General features: G+C 42.1%; 1 protein-coding gene across 2 annotated transcripts in view; it reads left to right on the forward strand.

Annotated features, from left to right (window-relative positions):
- Window positions 1-13,165, forward strand: part of CYYR1 (cysteine and tyrosine rich 1) — a 167,755-nt gene that overhangs the window by 75,847 nt on the left and 78,743 nt on the right. The window contains exon 4 of one of the 2 annotated variants that reach the window (XM_075133311.1): window positions 2,578-4,184. The exons of the other annotated variant lie outside the window; for it this stretch is intronic. Coding sequence (XP_074989412.1) covers window positions 2,578-2,711 — 134 coding nt within the window. The 3' untranslated portion in view covers window positions 2,712-4,184. Of the gene's footprint in view, window positions 1-2,577; window positions 4,185-13,165 lie in introns of those variants that run through there. 2 annotated transcript variants of the gene reach the window in all.

Genomic DNA, 13,165 nt, shown 5'->3' on the forward strand with positions numbered 1-13,165 from the left:
TCCAGCCCTTTCTTAATGGCTTTGTGTCACATAAGGAATAATCATGGTGGCAGGGCATGCAAGGCAATCAGTTGTCTAGCATGTTGGTTTCATGTCAAAGTGAAGCCAGGGCATTTGATAACCACCAACCCCATTTATGGGGGTATGTTCCAATATCAGAAATGAATACCTGCGATACAATAAGGCTGAAAAACAGCACAAGAAGCCATGACATAAAGAGAAAGAGAGAGATCTTGTTATATTGTCTCAGGAGGATGTGACAGTACCATGCAGTTGGTTTTCCATATACCAAATTAGGGAAATTGCTTTGGTGAATAATTTTTTAAGGACAGGTCTTTTTAAAAAAAAAAAAAAAAAAACAAAAAAAAACAAAAAAAAACCTGAGGTATAAGTAGGAGATTGGCCAGGTCCTGTAAGTAAAATCTTGTGGCATGGAAACAGTAGAATCACATAAAGTACACTGAAGAGCCCATTCCTGGAACATCTTATGTGCCTCCTGCAAATTCCAGGGGTGGGAGGAGAGGGCTCTTAACACTTGGCAGGATTAGGTCCTTAATGCTAGGAGCTGTCTGTGAAAATGAATCAGGGCTTATAAAATATTATTAAGTGTTTGTATTCACATGCTAAGAGGCAATCTCTGCACCAAAGAGCTTACAGCCTAAAAAAAAATCACCGTTGTATTTTTTATCAGTTGTATGACCTGGGCTTGTGGCCTATTTTATGCTCTAATTTTAGCAACTTTATTGAAATTGCCCCGATAAGGGTTTTGTGTTACACATTTTACAAACAGTAAAATCAGTCGTGCTGCACTACAGGAATTCCCCCTTGCCTTAAAAATGGGATTCCGTACCATACTGGGGTTCAGCAGCAAAGATAATGCCACTCCAGACTATACTATGTTTGCCTGACAATCTCCTCATTTCACTACGGAGTTAGTATTTGCGCATGTGTCCGTATTGCAGTCTCCTGTACTCAATGTATCTATCTTCCCCCTCACTCCCATACTTGCCAGCTGCACGAAACTTAGCTATAATCACCCTCATTATTGCAACATTGCTTTGCATGACATAGAGAGTTGAGTAATAAAGAGCACTATAGGACTCACTAGGATTCTCAATCATGAATTGCGAACGAGCAAAGTTAGTATGCAAAAACAAAATGGACATCTCTAGACATCTCTTCTCGCTGTGTTTCATTCTTATCTATTCATCTCCAGCTGGAGGCATTTTAGCTCTCCATTTTCCCTATCACTGGTATGAACATCCTTTCAGCGGGAGGCTCTGTACTTCAGAAGAAGCAGTTTTTGGAGGATGGAGCAGGCTCTGAGAAACTATTTCTCCCACCCTAGCTAGGAGCTGTCTTTGATATAGGTGGCAAGCTATGGACATTTTTTCTTCTGCCTCAACCTCAGCTCTGAGTAGATTTTGGGGAAGTGCCATTATCTCTCCTTTACACTAGGATCTGAGTTTTCCCTGCAGGAAGGGGCTTGAGGGGGCTCAGGGCTGGGGCAAAGGGTTGGGGTGAGAGCTGCGGGGTGGGACTGGAATTGAGGGGTTCAGGGTATAGGAGGGAGCTCTGGGCTGGGGCAGGGTGTTGCGGTGTGGGAGGGGGTCAGGCCTGAGGCGGGGGATTGGGGCACGGGCTTACCTTGGATGGCTCCTGGTCAGTGGTGCAGCGGGGGTGCTAAGGTAGGCTTCCTGCCTGTCCTCGCACCGTGGACTGCGCTGCGCCCTGGAAGTGGCCAGCAGCAAGTCCGGCTCCTAGGTGAAGGTGCACAAGTGGCTCCACATGGCTCTCGCCCACAGGCACCACCACCCCAAGCTCCAATTGGCTGGGAACCCTCCAATGGGAGTGTAGAGCTGGTGCTCGGGGCAGGGACAGTGTGCAGAGCCCTGTGGCCCCCCTGCCTAGGAGCCAGACCTGCTGCTGGCCTCTTCCGGGGCACAGCGCAGTGTCAGAACAGGTAGGGACTAGCAGGCCTTAGCCAGGCATCACCACCTACAGGACTTTTAACGGCCTGATCGGTGCTTACCAGAACCGTCACGACCCAGTGCCTTACATTCCGCGACCCAGTACTGGGTTGCGACCCACAGTTTGAAAACCACTGCACTAGGACATAGACTGTGTCTTTCTGTGTATTTGCATAGCACAATGGGGCCTTGACACCAGTTGGGATTTTTGGATGCTATCATGATATAAATAATAATAAGAGCTTCAGATTTATACTTGCTGGGTTAGACCCTGTTCTGTAGGATTAACAGCAGATAGAGCTGGTTGGAAGGGACAAAATTGTGAACAATTTTAATAGAATTTTCAAAAACTTCCAGCCAGCAAATCTCTTACCATATATTCCCTGTTAGATAGCATTATCACATATAAGACCAAAGCCTAAAGTTCTTACTCAGTTTTCATTCTGTCTTATTCAGCTAAAGTCTTGAGAAACACTTAAGAGAAGACCTCAGGCTTTGTCCCACAATGTGTAGAGCTCTTTGCTACTGGAAACCTTCCCCACCTAAATCATATTGATTTGGTTAAATTATACTTTTCAAACTAATTCTTCTTCTCTTTCACTTTCAGTGGCTCCTCCACCTTATAGTTATGAATATGAGATGGAATACCCAGCAGACCTACCTCCACCTTACACTCCAACTCCACAGACTTCAATACAGTATCCGCCACCACCTCCTTACCCTGGATATTCAGGGAAATAATTAACTGGCTTTAAAGAGATATAAAGTGCCTGTTGAATCAGCCAGCACATTACGGACAGATATTGTTGGCTCAGGAGCAAATAGAATGGGGCCTACATCCACAAATACTGCCTGGGGTAGTGTAACGGGGGACAGTTGCTGAGGCTCAGGATGACTTCTAAAGGATGAAGAAAAGTATAGTCCATCCCAGATCACTGTAATTCACAAATAAACTGAAGCACAATAGAAGAAACAGCTACTAGGACTTACAGCCTAGCCAACAGTGTTTAGCATCATCCACAATTCTGCTGACTTTCTTTAGCAACTTGTTAAAGTGAACTGGAATATTATTTTTCCAATTAAAGGAATGTATGATAAAAATGGTTAATAAGTTTCCTCTTCAGAGCATGAGATACAGCAGCTGGGGTCTATTCTGGGAGGAAAATTCCAACTGTTGTCTACAAACCTGTATCATATCTTTCCTTGAAGTGGTGTGGATAAGGAAGAACAAGAAAGACGGAAGCTACTTATTAACTTCCATTCCAAATAGGAATACCAGATATGTGTTCAGCATAGCAGTATTTAGGATCTGATAGGTATACTGCAAACAAGAATTTTATTAGTCATTCAATAGCCAAAATATGACTGATGTAACTACTTTTGACCAAAATGCAGGCTATTTTAAGTGCCTACTTTTAAGAAGATTAAGCCTGGTTTATAGCCTGTAATCTAAGCATACAGAATGTTTTTGTATGTAGATTTCACTATAAATTATAGACATATCTTTTTATATGGATTTAAATACTGTATACAGATTTTTAGGTCACTAGATAATACTTTAATTTTGAAAGTAAATATAGATTCAGCAAAATCCTGAAATAGTTTTGGAGGGAAAAAACCCAAGGTTATTAAGGCTCCATAGATTTTTTTTTTCCTGCAGTTTGATTTCTGATTAAACTGTATGAAGATCAGTAGTTATTTTAATTGGACATTTGTTCTCACAAGTTAATAGTCAACATAAAGGAAGATGCATGCAGAGGGACTGTAAACATTGCTGTCAACAGGGAAGATAGGGGAATGAGTCATCTTGGTTATTTAAATGTGATTGGGCTCCATAGATTGAAAGGGAGATCAGAGTTGGATTTACTATCCTGTTTAAGAACTGCACACACAAATAGGGGTATATGCAATTCTGTCCTCTTCTCTTCTCTTTCAGAATCATTTTTCAGGCATTGTTGGTGAGTGTCCCTCATTAGAGGGTTGTTGGAACAAAAACACCAACATGGATTTTTATATTTTAACTTACTATTGTGTAACATTTACAGCTGTTGTATGGGCTTTGTATGGCTTCCTTCCTTATTTGTATGCTCCACAACTTATGTAAAAGGTAGAAGAGGAAAAATGATGTAACATGTCAAGAAGTTATGGTGACCAGAATTCACAAAGCTGTGGAAACAGCCTTTTTTATGCATATAAACTCCAGGTTAATCATGATTCTTAAGGCTCAGAATGTGTTTGTTTAAAAACTAGCACATAGCCCTCAGCTGGAAACTTTCATGGGCATTCAATGTATTACAAATTAAAAAGAAAGATGGTTCTCTGAGGACCTGAACCAAAGCCTACTGAAGTCACTAGAAAGACTCCCATGACATTACTGGGCTTTGAATTAGGTCCCAAACGAGGAGCACTTGAGGTGTTGAGGCCCTGATTCAGTAAGGTTTTTAGTGCTAGTGTAGTGTTAAGCACATAAATGATCTCCTAGACTTCAGTGGGAGTACTCACATGCTTACAGGTATTTGCAAGCTTAAATGCCTTGTTAAATCCAGGCCTGAATAACTATCTTTGCTAGTATTTTGGAGGAGCATTTGTCCCTTCCACTATGGGCAGTTTTACCCTCCTGAAAAGTCCACCTGAAGGCATAAAAACCCTTTATTCTCAACAGAATGTGTTTAAAAGGGCTGTTACGTGGTCTTTGGCCAAACCGAGCATTGTGTAAAGAACTCAAACTTCTTAATCTATTCAGAAGCAATTGGACTATCCCGCAGAACTTGGTTATAGTGAGTTTCATAGTGACTTCAACAAAGAATGGAGATTTTATTATTCCTTTTGGTGCTTTGCACTTTAATCCAAAATTATCTGATTTTTAAAATTAATCCAGCTCTCTGCTGGAGTAATAAGGGTGTGTCACATTAGCCATTAATATGGCTGCTCACAAGGGACAGGCAGCTGTTCATAGATAGAGCCTAAAATATACTTGACAGTAGGAGTCCTGATTATAATATTTTGGCTTCCCCTACTCATGACCATCTGTTAGGATGATGTCATGTCTGCCAATATACCAGTCTCAGCCAGTGGTCAGCCTGCATAACAGAGCAAGCATCATATTCTCTGCATGAAGTCCCTCCTCTCCCATAGCAATACCACATTAGTAACCCATGCCTTTTTACAGCTGATCACACCTGATGACGCTTTTTATGCCAAAATAATTACCCTTGGGAGAGGAAGGTACGAATGAAGTGAGTACTTTTCCTTCCCTCGTTTCTGGATTTTCTGCTCTGTAACAATGTACCTGCATACAAAAATACATCTCAGAGAGCAGTTTTGCAGTTCTATTTTTATTTAATGACCTCATGCTACTTTGTACATTTAACCTCTTACAGTTTCCTGAACAGAAAAGGGAAATATGAATGTCTCATAGATCATAAATCTTCCCTCATCATGAAGATCTCTCTCATAGTGACATTAGTCAGAACAAGTAATCATAGAATCATAGAATATCAGGGTTGGAAGGGACCCCAGAAGGTCATCTAGTCCAACCCCCTGCTCAAAGCAGGACCAATTCCCAGTTAAATCATCCCAGCCAGGGCTTTGTCAAGCCTGACCTTAAAAACCTCTAAGGAAGGAGATTCTACCACCTCCCTAGGTAACGCATTCCAGTGTTTCACCACCCTCATAGTGAAAAAGTTTTTCCTAATATCCAATCTAAACCTTCCCCACTGCAACTTGAGACCATTACTCCTCGTTCTGTCATCTGCTACCATTGAGAACAGTCTAGAGCCATCCTCTTTGGAACCCCCTTTCAGGTAGTTGAAAGCAGCTATCAAATCCCCCCTCATTCTTCTCTTCTGCAGACTAAACAATCCCAGCTCCCTCAGCCTCTCCTCATAAGTCATGTATTCTAGACCCCTAATCATTTTTGTTGCCCTTCACTGGACTCTCTCCAATTTATCCACAGTAATAAAGCACATCTCTTATGGGAAGAGGCATTTCTGGTAATTAGTGAGAAATCACTGGTCAAGAGACCCACAGTTTAAGTCACAGCTTTGAGATTGCACATCGCTGATGGTATCATGTTGTAAAGATGGTCCTGGTGGATTAGGTGTCTAGATTACATAAGTAGCTCATGTATTCAGGAGGACAGTCTTAGAAATTCATTTTAGCATCTCACAGAAATAAACATCCTTTTGTTTGATGGGACCCCAGTAAGAGAGAGCCTTGGGGTGCACACTTTGTACATTAATTTTCTCAAAAAACTTTTGGGCCATATCAGAGGATGATTCAATGTCTCATAACTGATTTATAATATCCCTTGCCCTGGCTGATCGCAGAATGAAGCATAAGACTGTTCCATTCCTGCAAGTCAGCTGGAATTTTGTCACTTAAGGAGTATACATCAAGCCCTATCAAAGTAGATGATGATGTAGCTATTGTGACAGGGTCAGGCCAGATGGCTTCAGGAGAGTGATAGAAGGCAGATATATTAGCCCCAGGTTGAGTAGGTCCCTTTTCCCTGGGTAAGGCAACAGGGAAGGTTTTTTTTTTTTTTTTTTTTTTTTTTTGAAACAGAAAAGAAATTTATTTGTGACAATTACAGAGAATACAAAAGAATAAAGAAAAACTTAGCAACAAAATAACGCAATCAGAAGGTATAACACAACAGCTTTCAGGAGGGAGAGGTGTTCAGGTTAGCCCAGGCCCAGAGCGGGGGGGCTTCCTCGACACTCGTGGTCTTCCACCCTCCTGAGTTACCTGGTGGCCTAGAGCGGGGGGGCTTCCTCGACACTCGTGGTCTTCCACCCTCTCGCAACAGGGAAGGTTCCAGAACAATCAGGAACTTTCTGGAAACAAGACAGGCAGGCAGATTAGAATACCTGCAGCCAATCACGAAGCTGCTAGAATCAATTAAGGCTGGCTAATCAGGGCACTTGAGTTTAAAAAGGACCTCACTTCAGTTTGTGGCGTGTGTGTGAGGAGCTCGGAGCAAGAGGCACTAGGAGCTAAGAGTGAGAATGTGTACTGTTGGAGGACTGAGGAGTACAAGCATTATCAGACACCAGGAGGAAGGTCCTGTGGTGAGGATAAAGAAGGTGTTGGGAGGAGGCCATGGGGAAGTAGCCCACGGAGTTGTAGCTGTCACACAGCTGTTCCAGGAGGCACTCTAGACAGCTGCATTCCACAGGGTCCTGGGCTGGAACCCAGAGTAGAAGGCGGGCCTGGGTTCCTCCCAACTCCTGGTCAGACTATATACAATTGAGTACTTTCAGAGTGTTTGAGAAGAGTTTAAATAGAAACAGCCTTCTTAAAGCAAACTGAGGTACATGTTCAATACAAGCAGATGAAAGAAAGTTTGGAGGGTTTATTAAATTTAAGCAACATGGCAAAGAAACAGTTGCTGCATAACAAGAAAGAAGAGTTTCACCATCTTAAATAGGCACAGAGTTAAATTTAGTTGAATTCAGAACTTCTGGCTGAGTAGCACTTATTAAAGGTCTTATCAGTTGGATCAGTGCTTCATCTTCATACAGAGTAAGCAACTCACAAACAGGTATCTCTGTAGAGACCATTCTGCTCCCAGAGTATATTCTAGCAATTTCAAGAGAAATCTATTTAAGCATTAATGACCTATTTGGGGGATTTTACAGTTAGGTAATGATCAGTTAGAGGAGTTAAAAGGTCAAGGCAAAGCCATAGGAAGTTAAATGTACTAGACTATCATTACTTAAATAACATACTCCAATGAATAGATTATTAGTGGTAATATAAACTTTTATTAATGAAAAATTAAAGGATTTACTCTTTTAATGTTGATTAGTTTGAAAGCGTAATAGGGAATGTTTAGCAATTTTAGCAAATCTGGAGGCCAGATTCTCAATAATGCCACAATACAAAGACGATAATGCTTCATAAATCAAGTAAGTCGATAGTAACAGTGTTCTATTTTAAAAATACATCCTTCCAATTTAAGGCTAATATTTCCAAGACCTTTTGTTAAACCACAGCAATATTTTTATGGATTGGGATAGTTCATAAGGGCTAGTGGTCATGTATTAGAATAATAATAATTAATAGCATTTTACATTTCTATAGAAGCTTTCATTCTAAAGGATCCCTGAAAGCTTTACTAACTAGATACACAGGAATCTTTCAACCACCACTGAAATGTATTCAACCAGGGAATGAAACAGGATGGGTATTTAAGAGCACAGAGTAACAGTACATGACAGTTTGGGACAGGAAGCAAAGAAAAATGCCTTAATCCCTTGAAACTGTACATGGAATTAAAGTAGATGGAATGTATTTATCCAAATAGGAATTTGCCCTGGAAATCCGGGTCTGCACAACAAATCTTGAGAAAAGATTGACTGGAGTCTTTAATGACAGCAAGTGGTCACTATTATTGTGTTATTTTTATTTATCAATGCCTGTATTTGTGTTGCAGTAATGCCTAAAGGCCTCAACCAAGATCAGGGCCCCACTATGATGTACATCCACATTGTAAAACTGCCCATGCCTTTAAGACTTTGCAATGTACATACAAGGGTAAAAGAAATAAAGTATTATTATTATTATTTTATTTTACAAATGGGGAACTGAGGCACAGAGAAATTAAATGTTCAATACCTTTGTATTAGATATAATCCAAAAGAAAGATTATTAATATTAACTATAATATTTTAATAAAGGAAAATCAGAAAACTACAGTTATCTATTAAAATATTCACATATAACTGGTACAGTGGCAATAATCCATAGAAGGATTTGGGAAACTCAGATTCAGGAAGGTGATAATATAAGGTATTTGTGTCAATTAATAGATGAATAATAGTTACCTGCCTAATATATCTGTTGTGAGAATTAAATAGTCAATATTTAAACATTGTCTGAGAATGAAAGTCACTATGTAAATTTTAATTATTATTGTTATGCTGCCCATGACTCAAAAATATTATTTTCAATCATAGTGAATGAGGGGGTCCTTTGGGCCCTACACAATGCGAATAATAACTAGGAAGGATTAACTAAAACCTACAGAGATGAAAGAAAACCGCGGCTTAGGAGGGTTGGTAAGGACAATGCTTCGCTATTAAGGTAAAATATGGGGCCAGATACTCAGCTGGTGTAATATGGCCTAGCTCAACTAAAGTCAATGGAACTAGGTTTATTTACATCAACCCAAGATACGGTCTCTAGGCTACAATAGAAGGAGAATCCATTGAAAACCAAGTCTCCAATCCTTACAATGAGCTCTTCTCTAAACCCCCATGAAGTTATTGCTGAGATCCCTTTTCCCCACACAAGTGGTGACTGGGCCATCTTTGCCTTCAGTCATTCCATAACTTTTACAACATTTACAAAGACATATATTCACTTTCTAGAATGTGATTGGAGCAAACACCGCAGGTCCTCTAAAGGTAAATTCCAGTTTTCTCTCAACAAGTAAACATACCACGTTCTTTGAAAGTCCTTATGCGAGAGAAAATAATCTAGAAAACACATTTTCTTCAGACAGTTTTTCTCAGATCATTTGATCTTTTATCTTGGCCTACGACTTGTGTTACTTCCCCTACCTCCCTATATTTTTCTTTACATCTGGAAATTAGGTAATTCTTCTTTAACTTCTGCCCTCAGCTGACAGCAAAGCAAACACAAAACTACAAGAAGCTGGGAAGCTGTCTGATGTTGCTTGGTCGAGATCATGAACTTTATTTTAGTGCTTGTCAAAGAAGGCAGATTGAGAGTTCTGTAGACCTCCGTTCATCCATCGAAAAAGTAAAGCTGAGACACTAGCAGGACAAATTTCTTGCCACTACTCCACCAGTGTGCTTCCGCCTAGACCTAAAGATACCACCTCTGCAGATCTACGAAGAAAAGTACTATATGAATGTTACATATTATTATTAAAGGGTTAGTTGATTTAAGCCCTGATTCAGCAAAGCACTTAAGCACATACTTAAGTGCTTTACTGAATAGGAATGGATTCCCCCACGTGTTTAAAGTTAAACATGTACTTAAATGTTCTGCTGAATTAGCACTTTAGACTTCATGCTAAATCAGTCATAGGCATTTCTGTCAAGTCTCAGGAGTAGCAGCCATGTTAGTCTGTATGCACAAAAAGAACAAGAGGACTTGTGGCACCTTAGAGACTAACAAATTTATTTGAGCATAAGCTTTCGTGGGCTACAGCCCACTTCATCGGATGCACAGAATGGAACATATAGTGAGAAGATATATATACTGAGAACATGAAAAGGTGGAGTAAGAGGTTAATTAGCCTTATCAAGTGTCTCATTGGGGAACTTGGCTAGCTCTGTGGGCAAAGGGCAGTCTCCCACTCAACCCAGGCCAGGCCAGGCAGAGTTATCTCAGCCCCCTCCCTCAAGCAGGACTGGCCCCATTCCCCATCTCCATGAGGAGAGCAATGCAGAAGGACAGTGCGCCAGATGGAAGATCATACCTGAGTTCCTGTATGATTCCCAGCCAGCCCTATCCAGAGTTAGACCACCTGATTAGTGTACAATTTGGGAGCAAATGTCCATCTAAAGCTTTGGTCAAAATGAGGTCATAGAGTTTAAGGCCAGAAGAGACTACCAGATCAACTAGTCTGACCTTCTGTATATCAGAGGTGACCAACAGTTACCCCTGCATCGAGCCCAGTAACCTGGATTAGACTGAAGTATTGCGGCCCAGAGGAGACTAAACTATGGTGTGCGACATGCAGAGAACAGGAAGGACTCAGGAGCACCAATGCCTAAGGCCCCTGCAATGGAAGGGGATTGATTTCATGAGCTGTATCCGGATGATCCTAGTAAGCAACCCATAAGGAAGAGATTGGCAAAACAAACAAAGGGCACTGCCAATCTGCTTTTAGTGAATATTCCTTCCCAACCCCACATATGGCAACCAGTTAGACACTGAGCATGTGAGCAAAACCCACCTGCCAAGCATCTAAGAAAGATAATTCTCTGTATTGCCTGAGCACCGGCCCATTCCATCTGGTGTCCCCTCTACAGACATCACCTGCATCTGATGAAGGAAACCAAAAAATCCCATAACATTTTGAGGGGAAAGGTTTCCTTCCTCCCCCCCAAAGGTGACTGTCCGAAGCCCTGAAGCATGAGATTTAGGAACATAAGACATAGGACCAGAAGGGACACCTTGGACCACTAAGCCAAGTGCCCCTTTGTCATACAATCCAACTCATTCTCCAGGGGGTGTATTCTATGGAGCGGTGCAAGAATCACAGGAACAGCTTTGTCCCATTCCCAATCTCGAAAGCATGGAAATGCCAGGACAAGAATGAAGCCATACAAACTGCTCCCCATTGTATTTATAGCCTCAGAGAACTGGGAACAAACTGAGAGGGGCTCCACCTGACAAACATCTAAGTAAGTCCCTAAAGGAGGCTTATCTTCACATTCCCATTTTACCATCCCATGGATAATTCCTCCATCTTTCATACGGATGGCAGTTTTGTCTCCCCCCTAAAGTTAAAAATTGCCATTTGATCTGACCAGAGGTTCCCAGGGTCTTTTCCACGATCATGGTAATTTTCATATTGGCTTTACACCACTTTAACTCTCCTGGGCAATTTTTGTGATCACAACTCCTTATAGAGAGAAAGCTGAAAAGAACACGTAAGACTGACAGACTCTGGTCATTAGGAGGATCGAACCTGGGGCCTCTGTAGCTAAATGCATAAGCCTCTGTTGCGTTAACTAAAAGCCACAGGGCTCTTAGCCAAGGCTGTAGCACACTCATCAATCGCTAGCTGGGCTAGGAGCCACCAGAGGGGGACAGAGCGCCACACCAAGCTGGCCTGGGTTACGAACACAAGAGTGATACAGTTTCTAGAATCGTTGGGATTCATGCTGCACACAGACACATGGTGGCAGGAAAGTCAACCATAGGGAAGTCAATATTATCATGTACAAGATCCCATCTCAGCAGAATGTTAACAGAAGCTGAAGAGAGCCTTAAAGGAAAATAAGTGGTATCACAGAAACAAAAATCCAGTCCTTATTGGAGCTTATTGGGAATATTGATCTCATCCACAGGCATGCCTCAGTGACTCAGAGTTCTTATAAGGCCACATCTACACTACACACCCTAGTGTACGTGGAGCTACACAGAAAAGTGAAAAGCAGGTTGTGTCTACACTGCAGTGGATAGCTACACATGTCAGTGAAAGGCTCTGGCAGGGGGGCAGACCACAGGAAAAGCTTCAGCAGCTCCCTACTGCTGGAGCCTTTCCCTGAGGCAGTGAAGAGCTTCGGCAACAGGGTGCTGGCAGCCTTTCCCTGCTGCTAGAGTCTTTCCCTGTGGTGGTGTAGGACTCCAGTAATGGGGAGCTGGCAGCCTTTCCCCACTGCCAGAGTCTTTCCTATGGCAGAGCTTTTCCCCACTACCGCCCCACTGCCAGAGCCTTTTCCTGCTGGGGGAGTCTCCTCTTGCAGGGGGAAGGCTCCAGCATCAGGAAGGCAGTGGGACACTACAGTGCTAAAAAGAGCAGTGTAGATCAGGAGGAACTGCTTGGGTGAGTAGAGAGCATATAGGGTATGTACTCACATACATACTCACACCCTTCAGGTGTGGCTTTACTCACCCAAGCCATGCCTCACTGGCCACGCGCCTATTTATGCCTGTGCTGGGGGGTTCTGTGTGTATGTATACTACACACCACCCAGAGTGGTATGTAGTGTAGACATAGCCTAAAACCTATTCAGTAACTACTGTTACTCCCTCCACGCAGAGCTCAAGGTCCAATTGTGTAGCCTTCCCTCAACTGGTGAGTGCAGAGAACCAGACTTTTGAAGGGATCTACCCATTATAAATCAGGTAGCATGATTCTTGTGTCTGATTCCAGCTGAGACTAATGCAGGGGGCTCATTTAAGCCCCAAGTCAATCCAAGGAATGGCTACCAGGAAGAGACACAGAAAAGCATCGACTAGCTGGAATGCAATGATTCATTGAAGTGGCAAAGCACTGTTCCTTCCATCGATAGCAGACTATTCTAATCATAACAATCAATGTGTCTGATGGGGATTTCATCATTACAGTAGGAAACACACGATCAGCCTTCTCCCAAAGAGAGAAATCAACCTCTCTCCTGGACTGAGCAAGTTTCTATCTCCCGAATTGGCAGGGAGACTAACACCTATACATAGAGATCAGAACTTGGATAAAGCAGAGTGGA

Source organism: Caretta caretta, chromosome 1, assembly GCF_965140235.1.
Source record: "Caretta caretta isolate rCarCar2 chromosome 1, rCarCar1.hap1, whole genome shotgun sequence".
Classification (NCBI taxonomy): Eukaryota; Metazoa; Chordata; order Testudines; family Cheloniidae; genus Caretta; species Caretta caretta.